At 43.5% G+C, this 22,780-nt stretch overlaps 1 protein-coding gene across 1 annotated transcript; it reads right to left on the bottom strand.

Moving 5' to 3' along the window:
• Window positions 1-1,072: 1,072 nt before the first annotated feature.
• On the bottom strand, window positions 1,073-18,807 carry LOC310771112 (sugar phosphate exchanger 3-like; the record flags this gene model as incomplete). The annotated part of the gene is made up of 12 exons (XM_083663781.1): window positions 18,729-18,807; window positions 17,219-17,413; window positions 15,464-15,578; window positions 13,525-13,617; window positions 11,987-12,070; window positions 10,243-10,388; window positions 9,473-9,569; window positions 9,184-9,268; window positions 7,500-7,702; window positions 5,523-5,664; window positions 4,703-4,804; window positions 1,073-1,272 (listed from the first exon to the last, which is right to left on the bottom strand). Coding segments are annotated over exons 2-12 (1,344 nt in total), but the record flags the coding sequence as incomplete, so codon positions are not given.
• Window positions 18,808-22,780: the final 3,973 nt, after the last annotated feature.

Below are 22,780 nucleotides of genomic sequence, written 5' to 3'. Positions count from 1 at the left end.
GTTGCGTAGGTACCTACCCTGCGGTGGATACATTTTTGTTTTCATCTCTTTTTTCCCAGGCTTTATTGCTTGAAAACTGCTCGAAATGTCCTTGAAATGTATCATTACAAAACAGTGGCAACCCTGAAGTTGCTAAAGTGTAGTGTGTGTCTGTGTGAACAACAGCGCTGTTTGTGTGAGTGTGTTCTTCATTACCTTCTTCTGTCAAACAGCTTGCAGGTGCTAAGTGTGTGTTTAGGTGCGTTCACACCGACCGATTAAATTTTTTCGCTGGCATCGAGTTTACATACAAAGTCAATGCAAACGAGCGATTGAGCATATATTCGCCCGGGAGAAAAATCGCTGGGCGTCCGAGCGACAGCGACAGAGCGATAGGGCGAAAATTCGCTCGTCGCCGAGATGAAATATCCCAACTCGATGAAAGTTAGCTGGCAACAGTCGCTTGCTGCTCAACGCTGATTGGCTGCCGTAACCCTGGAAGTGGCGGCAGGAAACACCGGTGCGTGAAACAAAAATCGTCCGGCTAGCCATGGAGCAAACTCTTGGCTTGGCCCTGCTAAATGCTAGGTCACTAGCAAACAAATCCTTCCTACTGAATGACTTCTTCACTTCCCGTGAACTGGATGTGATGCTCCTGACAGAGACTTGGCTCCATGCTGGTGAGTGTACTGTACACCGTCCTCGGAACTTCTTCCTCCCGACTGTACATTTTTCAGCTCCCCCCGGTCCAAACTAGTCTTGAGAATTGTGCCTGTTGAGCGATTTAAACACAGCGACAGAGCAATTCCAAAGGGTTGAATCGAGCGAGAGGGAGAAAAATCAATATCTCGGTGTGAACACAGCTTTAGAGATGGAAATGGAAATTAAATTAATTGAATGTAAATAAAATGATCCAAATCTTGGTGGCAATTTTTGCCCCTTGATCATGGTTTTTAGGGGCATTCTGAGATTTCTTGGGGGCATTTTTGCACTTGCCCCTGGCTAAATTCCTACACTGTCTGAGGGACTGACTGATTCTGGATGTCTCAAAGACATTGTGCAGTGAATGTGTATATTATCATCTATACTCTACCTGTCCCCCGGCGGCCCCTATACTCCCAGTGCCGTCCACTATGCCGGTGACTGTAGCCAGAGCCTCCTGACTGCCCCGGAGAGCCTCCTGTCTCCCCAGGTCGGCAGAGATGGCCGAGCTGATCATATTGGATGGACCGCCGATAAAGAATCCGGTAGTGGCCAGCAGCACCGAGTTCACCACCTTGTCATTGGGCGAGTCTGAGGGAGGGAAGGAGCAGAGAGAGAGAAAAACGCTAAAGCCATAGTCGCATGGGACTAGTCTTACCTGGGGACCTCATGTGATTTACAAGTTACCCCCCCCATGTCTGTGTTTCTGGCAGCGCATTCGCACGGGATAAGCCAAGTCTGTATTTTACTCGAATTTACTGATATTGACTGACATTATCCCCTGTGGTTTAACGTTGCTGATACCAGCCTCCAACTCGCGCCCAACTGCAACTCCGGGCGGAGAGTGCCACTAACACACAGGTCTCTAAGCTGTAACACACACTAACACACAGGTCTCCAAGCTGTAACACACACTAACACACAGGTCTCCAAGCTGTAACACACACTAACACCACTAACACACAGGTCTCCAAGCTGCAACACACACTAACACACAGGTCTCCAAGCTGTAACACACACTAACACCACTAACACACAGGTATCTAAGCTGTAACACACACTAACACACAGATCTCCAAGCTGTAACACACACTAACACACAGGTCTCCAAGCTGTAACACACACTAACACACAGGTCTCCAAGCTGTAACACACACTAACACACAGGTCTCCAAGCTGTAACACACACTAACACACAGGTCTCTAAGCTGTAACACACACTAACATACACTAACACCACTAACACACAGGTCTCCAAGCTGTAACACACAGGTCTCCAAGCTGTAACACACACTAACACACACTAACACCACTAACACCAAGGTCTCCAAGCTGTGTGGCGAGATGACCCTCCTGAATTCACACCCAAAATGTTGTTAAAAATTTCATTTTTAATTGCCAACATAGCCTCCATAATTCTTGACCAGAAAAGAGGACGAAAAAGGCTCAGAGAAAACAAAAACCTAAAATACGACCCCAAATCACCGAGATGTCAGTTCGCACGGGACTAATATTATCACAATAATTAGCTGTGTTTGGCAAAATATGATAGGTCATTTGCAGTCAGATTATTACTTTACCAATGACGGATTACATGGCAGATTCGCACAGGATTAAGATCACAGATGACCTTCGCAATTATTACAAATGACCAGAGGTCCCCAGGTAATACTAGCGCCGTGTGAATAAGGCTTAAAGCTCAGTTCAGATCAATGATTCGTGATGAGATGAAACTTGCAACTGCTTGCAATGCACCGGGTCTGCCACTTTGGAACCTGCTTACTTTCAGTTTTTTTTACATAAGAGTCTGATAATAAGGTGTCAAGAATAGGCCTAGAGCTAGGCTAGGCCTAAATGAACTTAGCCTTTAACATAGCCTCTGTTGGAATACTATTCACCTTATTCTTTGTCCTTATAAGGACGCTTCTGCATGACGTCATTTTATAATCGTCTTTCTGTTTTAGACACGGAAGTAGATTACGCCTACCGTAGTCATTTTTAGACTTGCCAAAAAGCTGTTTTCAAGCAAGAAAACAAACAGTTTTTATATTTTTTCGGGTGAGAACGTAACATTCCAAATATGTGACCAGTTTAGCAGAATAACGCCTATTTGGAAATATTTAACGAGCAGCGAGGACTGAGAGCGCTGGCTGTGCCGACTGGTCGGACTAGCTAGTATCTGTCAAACCCTACTGTAGCCTTACTGGCAGTGACGTGCTTTTGTAACTAACGTTAAATGCCGACCGGGTACAGCCATCGGCTCCTCGCAGCAGTATGAACATGTAAGTTGGCCGCACTGTAGCTTCTGAATGTTGCCAAACTTCATTCATAGTGACGTTTTGTTTTGAAATTGGCCGCCAACTAGCGCTGAACCGGAAGAACAAATACAATTGTGTCTAACGCGGAAGAGAGAAAAAGTGGGCGTGGTGAATAAGGTGAATAGGATATTATAGAATATTACATGAGATAAAAACAAAATAAGGTAAAATAGCTGTAAACTCACTAAGTCCTGCTCAGACTATGAGTCCCTATAGGAATAGTATAGGATTATTAGCCTATAGTAATATTAGCGTGATAGCATTGCAGATAGAAATGACCATAAAGTACAATAAGGTCCCTAAACTCAGTGATTGTACTGACTGTACCACAAACGAACTACCGTACATAGGACATTTAGAGTCATATTAGTCTACAGTGAGTTTTCTTTAAGGCTGTCAGACACGGCTGCTCCTCAAATAAATGTATTAGTTGATCCTCTCTTTCCTCTGTCCAAAACTCAAATATTTTGACCGGCTGACAGTTAGTAACTGACCCCCACGTGATCAGCTGACTTCGCTAAGACCTGATTGGCTGCTACAACGGGTTAAAGCTGACTTATCTACGATATGATTGGATGTTGAAACAGGTGACGTGCCTTACGTTCTAAAACAGCCCCTGCGACTTGACGAGCTGAGTAGCAGGCGACGCCATCAGCCGGCTGGAGTCGAGATGAGACGGGTCTGTTGTGTTCAGAACACTGTAACTTTTCCCTGCAATGTTCTTAAATGTTTCTGTTGGGTTGTGAATAATTTGGCTCATTTCCACCGCATGGTACTGCATAGTCTCAACTCGGCTTTACTCGTCTCGACCTGAAGTAGTGTCTGCTTCCACCGCAAGTAGTACTCGCTCAATCTGCCCTCCGCCCACAACTGGTCATCATAGCGACGCCGCATATCTGCCCTCCGCTTGCAACGTTAAAATTAAATCCCTACACGGAACTTGAAATACTGAAATACTGGTGCCTCTATATGACATATGTGAGCAAATGAGACCATCGGCTAGGAGATTGGATATTTCGTTGTTGTTATTTACATGCCTGCGTACCGCAGCACATAGCGGAGGACGGGGGGTATGGTACAGGGAGAAGAGAAGCCGGTTGCCCGGCCAGTTCCCAGGAAAACCAACGGCTCTGACTTTTCTCTCTCGATTGAAAACAACCGCCATGTTAAGGCTGAGCAAGGAGATGGATTTTATTTCACCAGAGCTGGAGGCAGCAAGACAAAAGACTGCTGGAAATAACAGGAGAGTTTGGGAAATAACGTTACACGCACGAGAGAAGGTAAGCGCCACTAAACTGGTATCCAGACTCTCCAGAGACAGTAAACACGATTCTGCCTGACCAATCAGTCATCTGCAGTGTTTTCACGTCACCGTATGGTACCGGGTCCACAGCCCTGGAACCTCCACAGAGGTGGTACTAGAAATAGTACGACTCAACCCGGGTTGTCCCGGTTTTTGACCGGTGGAAAGCTACAAGAAAGCGAGTCGAGCCGGGCGGAGTCGCGCCAATACCAGCGGTGGAAATGGGCCTATTGGTCTGAACTGAGCTTTAGACTGGGATTGTGGACAGGAGAGGTATGAATGTGACACATTGAGTTCTCGGTCTGGTTTCTGACACTCTGAGATGGAACAGAAAATGGGTCTTGTTGTGAGGCCCAACATGACGAGACAACAAGGTGTTTGATAATGTGTGTGTACTCACGGCTGTAGCCCACCAGCGCTCCCATGGCCAGCACCAGGCTGACCGCTAACAATGGGGCTCTCTGCCCCATCAAGTCAGAGATCAGACCCTGAACTGTTCCACCTGACAGAGAGAGTAGGATGGCAGTGTTGTAGACAATAAGAGTTTATCACAGTAACTACAAGACAATAACGGTTTATCACAGTAACCACAAGGATGTTTACTGATTTATGAGAGACACAAGGGCAGCAAGGGGCACCAGCTACCAGCCGAATGCTGGTAAACACACCTCTTTTGGGTGATTTATTTGATGCTAAAACTGAATTGTGAATATGGCTAGTGAACTTTGTAACAAACACAGTTGTATTGACTGTAGTAGATTAGTTTCCTACAGTTGGGGGGGGGGGGGGGGGGGATAAAGAGAGTATGTGAAAAGAGAATTAAAATTAACATTACTTCTTTCTATAATCCAACTCCCAATTTTTTTTACTTGATTTACTTGAAATTATACAATCTTAGTAATTTATTCCAATAGTAACTCTGCACGAGAATGACTGTAATGATTTCTGAGTATTTTGTGTAAATTATCTTTTCATTTTAAGTCAACATCTGAGCCTTGCTAGCCTGGGACTCATATCTGAACTGTGGCTTCAATTCTGAACAAAATAATGTTTTTGCTCTTTCTGTGCCTAGATCTTTTGCCTGACTGTACTTTCTTAGTTAGAAGTGTTTTTTTCTTCTTGAAAAAATGATCTAAATCTTAATGAGACTCCCTGATTAAATAAATTATGAAAAAAGATGAATAAATTAGACTATTTCATGGGACAACTCTGCCACTCACCAATTATTCCTCCCACATCGTACCAGACAGACAGGCGGTCGGCCTCCGTCTCCTTCCAGCCATAGTTGATGCTCAGGTAGAAAGGAAGCCAGAAGAAGAAAGAGTAGTTGACCAACTTCAGACAGGCATAAGCCAGGGAGTACTGCAATATAAACAGGGACAGAGTCAGGATGGTATTGGGGGGGATAGATAAAAAAAAACCTGGGCGTAAATCCAACTAAACAAATAGGAAAGTAGGCTGATACAGTATTTATCAAAAGTATGCAAGTGGTGTTTTAGCCTTTTTAGATGAGAAATTAGATGGTAAATAAAAGAGCCGCGTACTGAGGAGTACTGCAATGTTGCAACTTAAAACACAACACAAGCAAATACAGCACAGAAGATACAGGATAAAACCATACAGAGGGAGATTTAATTCCAGTGAATTTCAAATTATCAGAGAGATAATGTGAATATGGGGAGAAGTCAGAGCAGCAGAGAGTAGATATCAGACATTTGGATGGACAAAGAAGGGAGACAGGCAGCCAAATGGTAGAGCAGGGGTTCCCAAACTGTTTTGGCTTGTGACCCTATTTTGACGTCACAAAAATCTAGGGACCCGAGACATTTCAAATTCCGGTAGGCCATCGATAATATCATCAGTGACATCGTCAGTGATGTCACATTATGCTTCTTTCCCCCCACACAATTCTGACTTTAATCTGAGAATTCTGACTTTAATTAAAAAAAAATCTGACTTTTTTATCAAGATTCTAACAGTAACTTCGAATTCTGATTTAATCTCAGAATTCTTACTTTATTCTCAGAATCCTGATTTAAAGTTAGAATCTAAAAGATTTTCATCTAAAAAAAGACTCACTCACAATGTTGATTGAGGCTATGTCCATTTGGATGAAGCCTTTGCAGTATATACAGTAGTGACATTACAGTTTGGATCTCACCTGCAATTACCACCCACCGCCATAGGTGTCACCCAAGAGAACAAAAGTGAAATATTAGAGATTATCACTTTAAACTCAAAACTAAACAAAAAAAAATTGCAAGTGACCCTAATCATCTTCGGTAATATTAAATTGTGTCTGACAGTTGACGGTCGGACGGTCGGAGAGACGGCATCCGGTACGGGATGGGTTTAGCACCCCAGCCTGGCTCTCTCGTGAGGGAGAAATCCACAAACGCTACGGATTAGCCTCCTGAAAATCTGTGCAAAGATCGGCGCGGCCTGGGGTCCTTCAGGCTAGAGCGAGGTGCTCGGCGCAGGCGAATGACGTGCAGCGCACAGGCCTTCTTGAGGCATCCTCTCTGCCTCTGGATGCCTTTGCCCCGGGAGGGTCTGGTGAGACGAAGGAGGAGCGCGGCCGGGAGTCACCCACAGGGCCTTAGACTCTCCATGCAACGAAGGGTCTTGCAATGCTGCGATGCAGCACTAGCTCTATTGCAGCGGATTGGGCGTGATCGGCCCTTCCGCGGGCAACGTTGCAGACAGAGTAGGAGGGCTGATCCGTGAGCGGCTGCTTCTGGGACGCGGGTCGGGGTCTTAATCGGCCTCGGCTGGGTCTACTGGGCGAGGGTGTATGATGTTCGACAGACCCGAAGCACCTTAACATCACTGATGATGACGCGTCCCAGCGCATGCTGTAGTATGTATTTTAAACAACTGTCTGGTGTAAAAAAAAAATTAAAATCAGGCAACCCTATTTGAATTCCAGGCGACCCTGAGTTTGGGAACCACTGTGTTAGAGGTTAAAGACAGAGGGAAACAAATATAAGAAAAAGACCAACAAAGAAGTTACAGCTTGAGAGAAAAAAGAGTGAGAAACAGAATACATGCACATACTCTGGCTGCATATATTGGAGTTTATTTTTTTATCGCTTGTCTTTAACTGCATTTGTGCCCTTAGGGCTGTGTGAAGCACTTTGAGGCAAGCTGGTCTGTTAAAAGTACATTTGACTGGACTTGCTGGAGACACGACTCACAGGTAGCACACCCGGCAGGCAGAAAGCCTGGCAGAAGCTGATGGCTGGAGGAGACTGGGCGTGCGGCTCGTCCTGCTGCTGAATGGAGTAGTATCCTCCGTCACAAGCCTCCACTTCCACATCTGCATCCTCCTCCTCATCGCTCATCAGAGGCCTGTGGCTGTCACTGTCTGTCTCCACCGGCCCAAGATCCATACTCAGACCTGACACACACACACACACACACACACACACACACACACACACACACACACACACACACACACACACACACACACACACACACACACACACACACACACACACACACACACACACACACACACACACACACACACACACACACACACACCAAAGCTATGTAGTACATTCAAATCACTTTTTACATAAGTCAATTCAAAGTGGGTGGGTGGTGCAAGTGAAAAACCAGTGACATGTCTCATGTAGTCATGCACACACACATACACACACATTAAATCAGTGGTTCCCAAACTGGGGGCGTGCCCCCTAAGGGGGAGGACAGTGGAAAGCCGGGGGGGTGGGGGGGGGGGAATGCAAGCATAACACATAACTGCCAACACTCTCCATTTTTGTGGAATTTTTAACCCTTTCTGCTGCTATGCTCCAATTGGTCATTTCTCCCGTTACTGTCTTTCAGAGGCTGTAGCAGGCTTAGTTTTAAATCCAGAGGGAAGTTTATGGTGTCATATGAAACTAGATGACCTAAGGCAGAGGGTTTCAAAGTGGGAGGCGGGCCTCCCCAGGGGTGGCTCCAAACGGTTTCAGGGGAGGCTCGGAGAATGGAAGGGAAAAATATTACATAAGCGATTACATTAGTTATCAAAAAGAGATCACATTTGGTTAAAGAGATAGTTCAGAGATACAGTAGTTTGGGTGAATTTCACAGTTTTTCACTTTCCCCAGAAAGAGAAACAAATAATGCCTAGATAGGCCTTTCTTATGTATTTGTTGTAGTCTGAAGTATGCCAAAACTGGCTATGCCAAAACAATATCAGGCGATCTTGACTCAATTGTTGAGTGTCTATCGGTCTATGGCTTTTTTCGAGCTTTGTCTGAGGGGAGGCCCACAGTCCCAGACTTTGAAAACGCCTGAGCTAAGGCATCCAGATACCAACCATGTCAGGCTAGCTTGTTGGTAAGGGGACTAAATAGCGCTCCAAAATTAGCCAACATTTTGGCAAGGAAAAAAACATTTTCAAAGGGGTCCCTTGACCGCTTCCACCTCAAGATCTCTGAATGGAAAATGGATCCTATGGGTACTACCCACAAGTCTCCCTCTCTCTCTCTCTGCCGCTGTTCAAAGTGGGGAAATCTACTATGCTACACTGTTCAATGTAAAAATTCTAAGTAAATTTTACTTTGAATGTGAAAACAAGAAGGAATAAGAGAGGAATCAAGGATGAAGGAATATGTCAGAAAGCAATCGACTATATACTATCAAATCTTTTTGGAAGTTGATTTTATTTATTCTTTTGAGTAAAACAAACTGAACAGAGTTTATATATCATACTGCAATTAATAATTAGTTCACAACAAAGACGGTAGACAATGGCACATTTGGGGTTGGTGGGCGGTGTGCGTGTGTGTGTGTGTGTGTGTGTATGTACATTCAAAGAAAACAATGAATACAAATCTTTTCCGAGATGTTTACTATAATGCTTACCAAGTTCTTTTGGAGAAGTGAGCAGGCCAAAGAACACCACCACTCCACCAGCAAACTGCACCACAGACGTCACCAGGAAGGCATACTGCACTCACCACAACACACAGTAGCATTTAGAGGCTGACAACGCTACAGTAAAAGGCATCAATTGTGTGTGTGTGTGTGTGTGTGTGTGTGTGTGTGTGTGTGTGTGTATGTGTGTGTGTGTGTGTGTGTGTGTGTATGTGTGTGTGTGTGTGTATGTGTGTGTGTGTGTGTGTGTGCGTGCGCGTGCGTGCGTGTCTCTCACCTCGTAGCCATACTTGAGCACGCTGGAAGCCAGGAAAGCACCCAGGATGTTGCCTACAGAGGCACAGGCACTCCACATGCCAAAAATAAAGCCTCGCCTGGAGGAGCACAATTATGAGTAGTTAATCTCCAATACACTTGAATGAATATGGCGACAGATATGTCAACCACAAATATGTCAACCACAACACTTTGTTTCAGTACCTTTTTCAAATGGCGGATATCTCATTTTAGAACAAAACTCTTTATATACTTTGGTAAAAATGCAACTTCACGGAGGGCTAGCTGACTTGCGATTTTTATATTCAGTGACTTATATTTACAAGTTATGCAGCTGCGGAAAGCTTCTGGCCTGAATGGTGTCTATGTTTTGAGCCCTGCGTGAATGAATGTCATTGTGTGTGTAATGTGTATGTGTGAGAGCTTGTGCGAGAGTGTGCGTGTCCTTGCGTGGGTGTGTGTATCATAAAGCTCGACTTGTCAGACTTAAGGTTGTGTAAATGACACTTGCGTTTATATGCTGGACAGATCTAGCATTATAACCAAGTTCTAAACATATTCACTTGCAATGCATCAAACTATATTTATCCAACATGGCCCTAAACGGTCAGACAGATAGAAAGTATGGCACACCCTGACTTGACTAAACGCTCAGACAGATAGAAAGTATGGCCTGTACCCTGACTTGACTAAACGCTCAGACAGATAGAAAGTATGGCCTGTACCCTGACTTGACTAAACGCTCAGACAGATAGAAAGTATGGCCTGTACCCTGACTTGCCGAACCAGTTGGCCATGACGGCCACCACGCAGGGCCACACGGCCGACTGCAGCAACCCGTTCAGCACCCACAGGCAGCAGTATAGGTAGATGTTGTAGAAGTGGAGCCATTCGGTCAGAGTGCCAAACACAAACTCCTGCAAACACAGACATTTTGCAAGAGTTGTATTTCAACATTTCTTAGTTTTAAAAAGATAAAATCCTTAAAGACGAAATTAACCCAACGGAGCCCAAGTGGCGCGTGGGTCGGAGTCACGTTTCAGACTGAAAACATAACTTGTCTGAGATGACAGGTTGAGAGGCGGGCCATAGTAGCATGTCGATTATTTTATTTGACAATTCTGGGGACTGGATTGGGCTTTGGCTTTGGCTATTTTATGGGTTAGAGATTCTGCCAGATTACAGACACTAGGCGCCATTTTCTCCTTCATTTGGAGGAGAAAATTCTCCTGAAATAAAGATTGATTGACAGCTGCCATGTCGTGATCAGTCGTGATATGATTGGTTGAAATGGGGTAGAAATTTGAGAGTGCAATGTGACGTCAGCAAACTGTAGATTACTGTTATGAATGAAATCTTGAAAAATGAACTTTTGATGTGAAAAAGTGTGAAGAACTAAAGAAATTTGATTTTTGTGATTGTTTTTGCATACATTAATAAATAGGTGCACTGAATAGGTATTTGACCTAAAATGAAAAAGAAAAAAAATTATTTTTGGGTTCAGCTCGACTTTAAGCCTGGAACACATCAACCCAACTTCAAAGGACTAGCGGCAACGAAGGCAGACTATTGCGTCGCCTGACGTCGCCTTTTTCGGAGCCAAAAGGTTGCCGACGGTCAAGTACAGAAGCTCGAACATCCTGCGCCTGCGTGAGACCTGGGACTGCGGATATACAAACCATGATAGATGAAACAAAGCAGCGTTTGCCTACCATTTCGCTCACCTAAACGGTTTCCTGATATACCTGCTTCTCATAGAGAATAATGTTTGATCAAAAGTTGCAAATGGCACTGTCGCTGTGCTTGTGGAAAAAGAAAGCAGAGGCGGGAAAATCGCACTAAATGTGTGACATCATACAGCGACATCATACAGCGACATCATACAGCGACAGACAGGTGCTGTGAAAATTGGACTTTATCAGATCAAGTTGAAAAATGGGCAGAACATTTTGTGTGTGCCCTCTCTTCTCCTGCACTGCTTTGCTACCAGCTGACCAGCCAATCAGAGTGATTTCTCTCACCGATGGCCCGACGCCGATTCGACATGTTGAATCGTCCGAAAAAGCCACAGACAAGGCCGACTAGAGTCAACGGTGCGGGACACACGGCAAAGACGAGGGCGACAGACGCACAGCGACAGCCCACACATTACCCACGCACCATTATCAGCCCACACATTACCCATGCACCATTATCAGCCCACACATTACCCACGCACCATTATCAGCCCACACATTACCCACGCACCATTATCAGCCCACACATTACCCACGCACCATTATCAGCCCACACATTACCCATGCACCATTATCGGGTCTATGTGTCAGGGCTTAAAGGAACACTGTGTGTGTGTGTGTGTGTGTGTGTGTGTGTGTGTGTGTGTGTGTGTGTGTGTGTGTGTGTGTGTGTGTGTGTGTGTGTGTGTGTGTGTGTGTGTGTGTGTGTGTGTGTGTGTGTGTGTGTGTGTGTGTGTGTGTGTGTGTGTGTGTGTGTGTGTGTGTGTGTGAATACTCACCACTGCAGCGGAGCCACACAGGCCGACGCAGAGAACGTAGCGTAGGTTCAGTCTGTCCCCAATCACACCACTCACATACAGACCCTGTGTGGGCAGGACAGGAAAAACAGAAATGACAATATCATAATGTCATTGCTACATTTCACTTGTGTCCCGGGAGGCAAGTCCAGGTGTGCCGTCAATGTGGGATTTTGTGACAACCAGGGGTTAAATTGAGCGTTTTCATTCATCGTTAAAACTCCGACGCTGGGGAAAAAAGTTGCTTGTCACAACAAATACACTCGTTTGACGACTTATTTGAGGGAATGTAATAATTGTAGGGCTGTGGCGATTCACTTATCTCCTGATTCGATACTATCACGATTCTTGGGTGCCGATTCGATTTATATTGCGATTCTTAAGTATTGCGATTCTACGATTATTGCGATTCGATATTACGATTTATTGCGATTTTTGTTTCTTTTTTTCTTTTCTTTTTTCAGTTTGTTTGCTTTTTTACACTAGATTAGAACATGGGAAAAGTTGAATCATACACTAGAGACTGTATATTATATCATGAGTAGGGCTGGGCGATATAGTTAAAAACAGGGGCGGACTGGGATCATAATTCAGGCCGGGCATTAGATACCAAGCAGGCCAGGCCGATATGGGCCGACGCGCGTGAAATTTGGGCCGTTTGAAGCCCAATTTGGGCCGCTTGAAGCCAGATTTGGGCCGTTTGAAGTCCAATTTTACAATGAGATGCACCCACTTTAACCCTGAAGTGCAATTATTACTTCAGACTAACTAATAAAGTAATAAAACCACTAGTAAACCAGTAGGCGGCGCCTGGCCTGCTGTTCAGTGAGTGGCCTGACTGCAAGCACCCAAAAAAAAATTCAGCGATTATCGATTCTGGAATAAAAGATCGATTCAAAATATCGTGACATTAAAAATCGCGATACTTAGGTGAATCGATTTTTTCCCCCACCCCTAAATAATTGTATCTATCACATCCACTATTTCTGTTGCTCTTTGAACAATTCTGGATATTTATTGACGAGATTTTTGCCAAGCTGGATGCGCTACGGGGGTTTAGGGTTAAAATCGCTAAACCGGAAGTCAAACTGTTGGAGATTGTTGCTCACTTCACGGAGATCTACGGTCTACAGTATGTTGTGTCTGTGTCAGCAACGTACACCGGAAGAAGCACCCATAAGGCATCATCGCATCTCGAAATAAGGTGGATAGGGGGGATATGACTGTCCTACCTAGACACCAGCAGTCTGACACTGTGCCCCAGTGTTTAAATTACACTCTGATTGCCCTAATGGGGACCACGGGGGGGAAATCACGATCAATTGTCCTTCTGTCAGAGGGCAACGTTGCTGAAGGAAAGCAAGTCAAAGACATGAATCAACGTTTCTCCCCGTCCCCAGGCCTACAGGCCTACTTGGCACACATGCGTGCAGCTGCTGCCAATTGGGGGCTGATACTTGTGGCAGAGCCCGCTACTCTCAGAAGCTTGTTAAACACAGGATACCATGTTCACTACTCACCACAGCGTAGGAGAAGAGGAAGATGGTGTCCAGCACTCCCAGGAACAGCGTGGCCTCCTCTTCATTTGCAAACAGACGATTGTCCTCCCATGTCTGAGCGAAATTAATGACACACAGTTTAATTAACTACAAACAGGGGTTCTCACTTTCATGTCCAAGTAGACACACACACATGATTCAGTTCCTTATGGGAAATAATTGGTTGGTTTTGTGGTGAATTGTGTAACTGCACATTGGGAAATGATAGTGGTGAAAGCCATTATTACAAAAGTCATTTTTACACATTCTCTCATGGTAGTGAAATTTAAATATTTCTAATTTTGAGTGTCCCCAGATCTCACTTTGACAACCACTGAATTACATTCATGAATAAAATAAATGGCAGAAAAGTGGCCCCTCCTGCATGATGATATCATAGGGTTATGTTACAATATAAGCTAACACTTGAGTGAATGGAATCCAGCCTTTACAATTGATCTCAGAGGCAAGCCTAAATCATTACATCACTGGTCGTTTGATAAGCCTCTCCACGCACTGTGAGTAGTCTCTCACACACTGAGGTGGAAGGAAATTCAATAGCACGTAATTAGAAGTTCCAGGCCAAAGGGCTAACTTCCTGTTTAGGCCAAGAATTCTATGAGTGGCTGTGGCAAGAGGTCAGCAACAAACAGGAGGGGAGCTGGGGGGCTTGGAGGCTGAGCAATGGAACAAAAAAAAACAGACAAAAAAAGAAAGAGAACCCTGCATTCTCTTCTTGTCAATTCAATGTGTCTCTACTCATTGAGCACAGACAGTACCTTCCCGAGACACAGGGTGGCTACCCTATTCCATTCTACTCTGTTCTATTCTATTCAGCTCAGCATAGCTGTAACCTTGTAATGCAGGTGGATTCACACTAGATCATGAGATCACGACAAATCCATCTAGCCATGCTCCAATCTATTGGTTTGAAAGGGAACCAGCAGTGGTTCGCACCATCAACATCCTATGAGAGGCAGCTACGGGTGGGATTTAGGTGCGACGACAGCGAGCCTGTGATAGAGAGACAGGTGGTTCATCCAATCACCTGCTAGGTAGTTTTTGAAAGTGCCTGCCCTTTGAAACGGTTTCCCGAGCGACTCGTTGGTCTTCTGTTGAGCCATTTGTTGACATACTTTGAAGGCCGTAACAGATGGTTAAGTGAAAACAAACCATTTGGCAGCGCCAGGTTAGCATACCTGCTGAATGAGCACACACCCCAACCAGTGCAGAAGGCTTTCATTTCAACTTCCTATTCCTTTCTACTCGATTCTACTGTGATCAGGCCATAAATACTGCTGCAGGGGAAGACTGTTTCATACGACCTGTTTTAGCCCAAATAGGCTGAGGCGATGTCTCGTCATAGACGCTGGGTTAGCTGGCTGGGGGCGTGGCCAGGGTGGGGTAAATCCCCCGTTCTATCCATTCAGCAAAGTTAGAATTTAGCTGCTAGCCCAACCCAGGCAGACACGATCGGGGATTTAACCCCCGGAGTAAATGCACATCTGAACAGACGTCTTGTGTTCTGCTCTAGAATCCCCAATCCTGTAGTTGAGAGCCGCAGCACCTTCCTTTGGTGAGTGAGCCTATTCAGATATATGGGCGGTTTTACCCCACTCGCGCACCAGCCGTATAACATTTTGTGGGCGTTCCCACACATACCGACTGTCTCTATAGGCTATTGCTTTTTTTAAAGACACCAATAAAACCTGCAGATAACACACAAACAAAACATAGAGATATACACACACACACTCATACAAACATGCATACAGTTTCACTAGATACTTCATGGACAGATGCAGAACTGTACAAAAACTAATATAAAAGGAGGGAAGGGTTATATTGTATTGTATTGAGCACAATGGATGGATGATCTGCTGCTCTGCTCTGCTCTGCTTGTGATTGTGGTGCTCAGTACCTTGCCAGGGGAGAAGGCCGGCACACTGTCATTCTGGACGGCCGGCGTCCACTGAGCTGAGATGCTCACTTTCACGTTGCTGAACGTCTTCCTGGACGCGTGCAGCAGCACATAGCTGAAACAGACAGAAGAAGAAGGTCCAACTCAGCAAGCAATTTGGTAGAGACTTATTCAAAACAGCCACATGGAATAACCAGGCCAAAGTTCAACTTTACGCTGTAAAGGGACATAACAGTTTTAAGTACTAATTACTTGGCAACTTTTCAAAACAACTTTGCACACTTCATCCAATGCAAAGGGGATCATTTTTGTTGTCAGAACTGTGGTTGTTGCCAATCCTACTACCAGTATTATCAGTCACAATCTATTCACTAATTGGACCTTATTTGTTTGTTATGAAAAAGCAGAAGGGTCAATTTCCCAGTAGCAGGGACTCACTGCTGCTGAACACAGTTAGGGGAAACACTGGAATACAATGTCATTTTCTGAAAAAGAGGAAATGGACAAAAAGCCATTTCGTTTTAGTGATTGTACTGCGCAGTGCGCATTGTCTGCTACTAACTGCTGCAGACGGCATTTTGCTTTACCTTTCTGATAAGAGTGTCTGAAATGGACGCAGACTTGTGATACCACAGCTACTACTGTAGTAGTCAAAGATTAACTACGCCGACGGCTAACTGGGCCTGAATTAAAGAAACATATGGCATGAGATTCATCAACTGAAGCCCTGCGCTGTTTACTGTCGCTGCACACTCTCCATTTCAACAGTCATTTTTTCAGAACATATTCAAAAAAGGTGTCTCCATCTCCCATTGTGCGCATCAACCACCTCAAGCAAGCATAAAAATTTCTTTTTTTTGGGGGGGGGGGGGCAAAATTGAGTATGTTTTTTCAAATTGTGTCGCTTTCCATCAACCTTTTCTAATGAAATACTTCAAAATGCGCATCAAAATGGAAACATGACTAATGTTAAATGTGACTGTGGGCAGCCTTGACTGTCAACTTGACTGCTACAATATAGCTGAAGACTAATATTCACCACAAATATCACAATATATGAGAAGACAATGTATAACAAAAATTTTGTCTTGCGTATCAGGAATTAAGAATATTTTTCCTTCCGTTTTTTGTTGCACTTTTTGTGTCCTTTCTCAAGTTTCTGGGACCTGAAAATAATTAATTTCTCATACTTTTTCACATACAGGAACACTGCCTATTGTAAATCATTATACACACATGGTATTTTCTGAACGGTGTTTGGCCTGTCTTAACCTTGCACCATAGACGTCTAACCTACTTTGGACTTTGATAACCCAAGCCATTTAATTGTGCTTTTATTTTTATACTCTAGCTGCTACACTGAACTTTCCTGTTCACTTTGCCATTTCTAAAGTTACATAACTCATCATTTTGTATGTGGGCTGTTTTTGTGGCTCAGCAGGCGAAGGTGCATAACAGGTGCACAAACCTTGTTGCACATCATCCCACCTCTCCACGGCTTTCCAGTGAAGCAGGTGTGGCTTTACTTTCAAATTCTGTTTTGTATACAAAAGCAGTGTTTCAAGCACCAATAGAGTACCGCAGGGACGACGTATTTTTGTAGGCTTAACTCAGAAGTCCCTGCACTTCCTGGTTCTTACGTGTAAACACGTCAATGGGATTTTTGTATGGGAATTTCAGTTAAATGCATGAAATAAGGTCTGTGGTTAACAAAAGTTTATGAAACGGCGAAGTTTCAAGATGCAAACCTTTTACCTAAAGAAGGTGAGGAGGAAGACAACCAGATGATGATGGGTGTACTGTGACAGGGAGCCACAGCACGAGGGAGGCATCACAGGAGCAGCCGGAGGGAGGAAGGGGTGTAGCTGCTAGTGAAGGTCTTCAGGGGACGGCCACAGCACAGGGAGGAGGCTCAGGTAATGTCATCCACTATACCAGATGGGACAAACACTGGCAAACACCAACAGAAGGAAGGGGATGTCAAAATACTGAGCTGTATTAAAAATTAGAAGTCTAGTCTCATTTAAGTTTAGGCTATTATATTTTATATTCACAATTTGACAGTGACAGCTACTTATACAAAACATAAAACAAATTATGGGAGATTTTAAAGGTCAGTCACTAATCTTAGTCCTTGCCTGACTACATTAGAACACTTTTACAGATTGGAGCCTTCATATTATGAGTGAAAATTGAATGAATATGAATAAATAATGTTTATAATGTCCAGATGGCTTGTTTTCTCGTGCAAAACCAGGTGCCTTGGAAGGTTAGCAGTGTATCACACATGAAAATCATCAAATCAATATACACCTAAAAGCCACTGGCCTTTCATCTTATTGACAAATAAATCTCTTCATAATCATAATAATAACTGATATTATTTCAATGAGTGTGGTCCCACCCAGTAGGCGTATGACTTGGATACTAGCCCAGCACCATTATCTGGTGGTGCACACTGTCCAGTGTCCACTCAATAAAAGATACACAGCTCTGAATCAACTTCAGCCACTCCTTTGAATCAAAATGCAAATAGGCTTTCACACGTGTTATACACTATGCCACATCACGGCAGGATGTCCTGTTCAAAAGATACCAAGTGCTCTATTTGCAACGTTAGATCGCAGGACAAACATGTTACAGTCTGCCCAGGGCTAAAAGCCATTAAAATCCTGGAGTGTCAACCGAGAAAATCGGGTCAAACAGGTCAAACAAAACAGCATATCCCATACAAATACAGAAACAACCTGACAGGTTGGTAATAAGATAGTTTAAACATTTTACACAACTTCTAGTTGCTAGAAGATGCTAGTTAGTTCGTTTGTTTGTGGATGTTTACAAATGTCTGTTTCCAACTGCAGGGTTTTTATTTGTTAACGGATGAGAACGACTTAGGTTTATTATTTAAAAAGGCACATTTTAAGAATACGTGTATAATGACTAGTAATTAGAATACAGTGTATTCTAATTAGTATTACTAGTCATTCTAAATCTAATTCTAATTACAGCCCTTCTGACCAGCATTTTGAGCGTCGACTCCCTCAAAGGAGTGACATGTTATTTATTTTTGACCATCTCTGCACACAAAAGAAGAAGAAGAAAAAACAAGTGACAAGGCACAAGGGGACACATCACATCGAGTAGCAAATTATCCGATTCCGCGTCTATACACCTAAACGTCAATGTATAACACCGCGAACAAACTCTCCGCAGTTACAGTTTCAAACGGAGAATACATTTAAAACGCCCAAAACAGCAATCTTACCTTTTTGTTCAGGTAAACGTTAGCTTGTTGTCGGAGTGGGGCGACCATCATCTGTTTACTGTGGCCATGGGTGCTATGCGGATTCTTGTTTCACGTCACTGCTCGCAGAATACGGCGCTGCTCTACTGCCACCAGCAGGTCAGGAGTGGAATGACAAGCTTAAAGCAACAGCTGAGACAGCAGTTCACATGGCGGCAGCTGTTCAACTATCACCTGTCATTGTGTCAGTCACTCTGGGTTGTAGTCACCCCATACTATTGGCTGCAGGCAGATTTCTACGTGCCTTTAAAAACTGCACCGCCAAAACTACTTGCATTCAGTCTACTGTCTGACACGTGAAAAGAGATCCAGCATTGAACTTCGCCAGGATTTGAACTCAGGTAGGCCTAGGAGGACATAAAAAAAGCTACTCTTGTGTAAACTCTGTGTCTACAATTATAAAGTGTATGTTAGGATAGACTACAGTATACTGTTAAGTAAGTGGTTTGAAACTGACCTGTAATTAGTATTTGCCATGCTGACAAAAAAGCAATAGGTCTAAAAAGGTTTCCTACTTTCTTTAATTTATGAATAATATTACAAACTATTACAAAACTCAAAACATTACCTGATTTTCTAATTTTCACAATGTATATTTTTCCATTCAGCTGCATACTGTGCACTTCAGGACTTGGTCAAAAAAATAAACCCTTTAAATGTATTCCATACTCATTTTATGTATTCCATTTGAGAAATTTCAGGCTATTACTTAACTTCATGCTCATGCTATTTCCTTAGGCTACATGTCAGTTAAAGCATGCTATTATGCATAATGTATGAATTGTAAGGCAATTCATTTGTGTTTTTGTTCATCATCTCGATTATATTTATTTGTATTCTCTTTTGGGGGAGGCATTTCTTTTATAAACCCCTTGGAGTTTCTTCGTGTCACACAGTTTTCATTTTAATTTTAATCTTCATTTGGGCTTTCTTAAATGCTGCTTTTTTATGATGTGAAAATACACCATGGGGCAAAGGGGATGGAACATCTTGCTACAGCTGTCATTGCAACTGTGGTCGAGAGGCAGTTGCTCCAATGTGGATTCCAACAAACTCGGGATTTGGAGGGAAATGATGTAACACGATGACCTCTGATTATGTTCCACTCCTTCCCCTGCAGCTAAGGACTAGATTATTATCATCCGTTTAGATTTAGATCATTATAAGTTTAATTCATTCATAGAAAATATAGGATGTTCATGAAACCCATCACATAGAGAGAGAGAGAGAGGGGGGGGAGTCAATTCAGAATGAGAGATGCAGATTTGGAGAAAATGGGCAGGGGAAAGGGATGTACAGTACTTTGAGGTGGGACTTTTATGTCCCTTCTCTACTCTCGTTCAGTTGTCTGATGCACCACTTCCAGGCAGCATGCTTTATATTAAATCAGCAAATTAGAAAAGTGCAATTGGTGACTTTAGTTATCCTGGATATACGGTCAAGGCATTTTAGAAGTCATACCAATGGATACCGTTTTAAGTGAGATAGCATCTGTGGCAGTATGCTCCTCTTCCAGTAGTGAATGCATGGAACCTGTACAACAGAGGGAGGTAAGGCATAGAGATCTAAAGACATTTGACGTGTAAAATTGTGTTGTTTTAGGCTGTTTTAATCTGCTCACTTTCTCTACATTTGTCTTTGCCTGTGGATGAACGAATGGACATCTCGTCGCATCTAGTCGCTTTGGCTTTTGGCTAAAGCTATGGATGCTAATATGACTGGATGACATAAAATAAATCTACTGGGAGTTTGTTGCTGAATATAAAATTACACTACATGAGGGCAACGCATTTACTATAGTTTCTTTGTCAACACTTAAATAATTGTAATGAAATGTCTACAGGGGAGAAAATAAGATGTTCATGGTTTTACTGTAATCTGCTCAGTTTGAAGACAAAAATAAAACAGAAATGCTATATTTAGGAAGCTGTCTTGAACCTCTGAGGGGAAAAAACTGCAACAGCCTTTTAGTTTTTTGATGAATAGTGCAGCTCTGGATATGTTCTATGTCCTTATCATACATCATTGTGTATCTGGAATGATGTCTGTTTCCCAGCCTGTTACAGCTAGTCTGCTGCTTTAGGAGGCATACGTTGTCCCTCTGCTTATTCACACTGTCACTTGGGCTTCAGATCAACTAAACAAATGATGACAACAGTCCCAGAGCTGGAAAATACAAGGCATTATCGGAGAGGCCAGTGAACTTTGAAACATTGGCCTGAGAGATGTGAAAGAGGGAGAGGAGAGGAGCAGAGAAGAGAGGAGAGGAGAGGAGAGGAGAGGAGATGAGAGGAGCAGATAAGGGAGGAGTGGAGAGGAGAGGGGAGGGGAGGAGAGGAGAGGAGGAAACCATAAGGAAATGATAGGGAGAGAAGAGAAGAGTGATGACTGTGGATTTGAAATGTTGAGTTGTGTTATGAACTGCTCTTGGGAGTCACACTGAATCCCCTGGCTGTCATGCTTTGTCCTCGAGTCTGCCCAGCTGGCTCATGACTGCTGCACATTACCAACTGAAAACAGAATAGTCACGCTGCATAAAATGTCAATCTTAATAAGTCCCTTAATCTCAGATATGTGGGGGGTGGGGGGAGTTGAATCTGCCGGTGTGATGGAAAAAAACAAAAACAAAGTGACAATATTTTGAAATTCACTTCCAGACCGCTTCCACCTGTTCCCAAGATGTCACCTGACTTGTTTTTTTTTGTTGATTTGCATTTGAATCTGTGTCACAAAATCAAAAAGTACCAAGGAATGAGGAACAAATCAGGAACAAACTGCTAGTTAACAAATAGGTCCTGATATCAAGTAGCCTACTAATAGTAGATAATGATAAATGACTTAAGATTGGACTGCTAGTGAACCAGTATCTCATCATTAGTTCCTGGATATCTGCAAATCTGCATAATGAACACTTTCTTAATTAATTGTTCATAGCTCTGAATAAGGTGCTAAATGGCACATACTGTAAACAATAACAAATAATTCCCCGTTGCCTCCATACTGCACCATACTGAGTGCTTATTGGTAAGGCTATCTTTTGTGACCTTATTGGAAATGTTACCAAATCATGATTCTCAATGATGAAGATGTAAAAGGGGTATTTTGACATGTAGTCTTGGTACAGTAAGTAGGGGGGTACAATACAATGCAAACACACGCGCGCACGCACACACACAAACACACACACACACACACACGCACGCACACGCACACACACACACACACACACACACACACACACAAACTCTACATGTCTCATCCACTCTTGTCATTAGATTCTTTCAGGCCAGCATTTTCTCCAGAATTGTGAGACTTGTGAGAAGCCAATGAAAAAGGATTCAGGGTCACTTGACACTTAAACCCTCCATTGAAACTGAGCCAGACAGGATGTCAATAGAAGTTATGTGAATGTCTAAGCTAAGCTCTGAATGCATGCAGAGCACAGAACTGATGGAAGGATTGGCTACATATGCTTTCCTCTTTTTCTGTGCTCATCTCCCCCCTCCCCCTCTCTCTGTCTCAGGTGTACAGTGATCATGTCAGCTGCTAAAAGAATGACTGCAGGACCAGACTGCATCTACTCCACTGTCAACAGGTTTGCATCAGAATGTTGTCGTTTTGTTTTGCTTGAGAAGTCAGCCTTCGTATCTCTTAAATCCCCCCTGAGCTTGAGAAATAAGTAACAAGATTTATAGGTTGGTCCCAAAAAGCCTTTACTCATTGTGTCCATTAAGGGAAAGTCACAAAAGGTCTTTAAACTTAGGGTTCCCATTTCCTCCGGTTTATTTGATTAAAACTTCATGTTTGATGAAGTGGGCCCTGTTCCAACTATGTGTTTATTTAGCGAGGCTGATGAGAAGAAGAAGCTCGGTCATAGGCTTGTCCTCTGGCATTTACTCCCAGACTGGAGACCCAGGGCTGGACTTTCCCACTGTCGCCAGAAAAAGACTGCTGTCCCCTCACTGGCAGTCACAACGAGCGCTCTGGGAGTTCAGGAAGATCTGGTAGCAGTC

Source organism: Poromitra crassiceps, assembly GCF_964638095.1.
Source record: "Poromitra crassiceps genome assembly, contig: HAP1_SCAFFOLD_363, whole genome shotgun sequence".
Taxonomy (NCBI): Eukaryota; Metazoa; Chordata; class Actinopteri; order Beryciformes; family Melamphaidae; genus Poromitra; species Poromitra crassiceps.
Note: the sequence above shows the minus strand (reverse complement) of the source record. Positions and strands in the feature narration are given on the sequence as shown.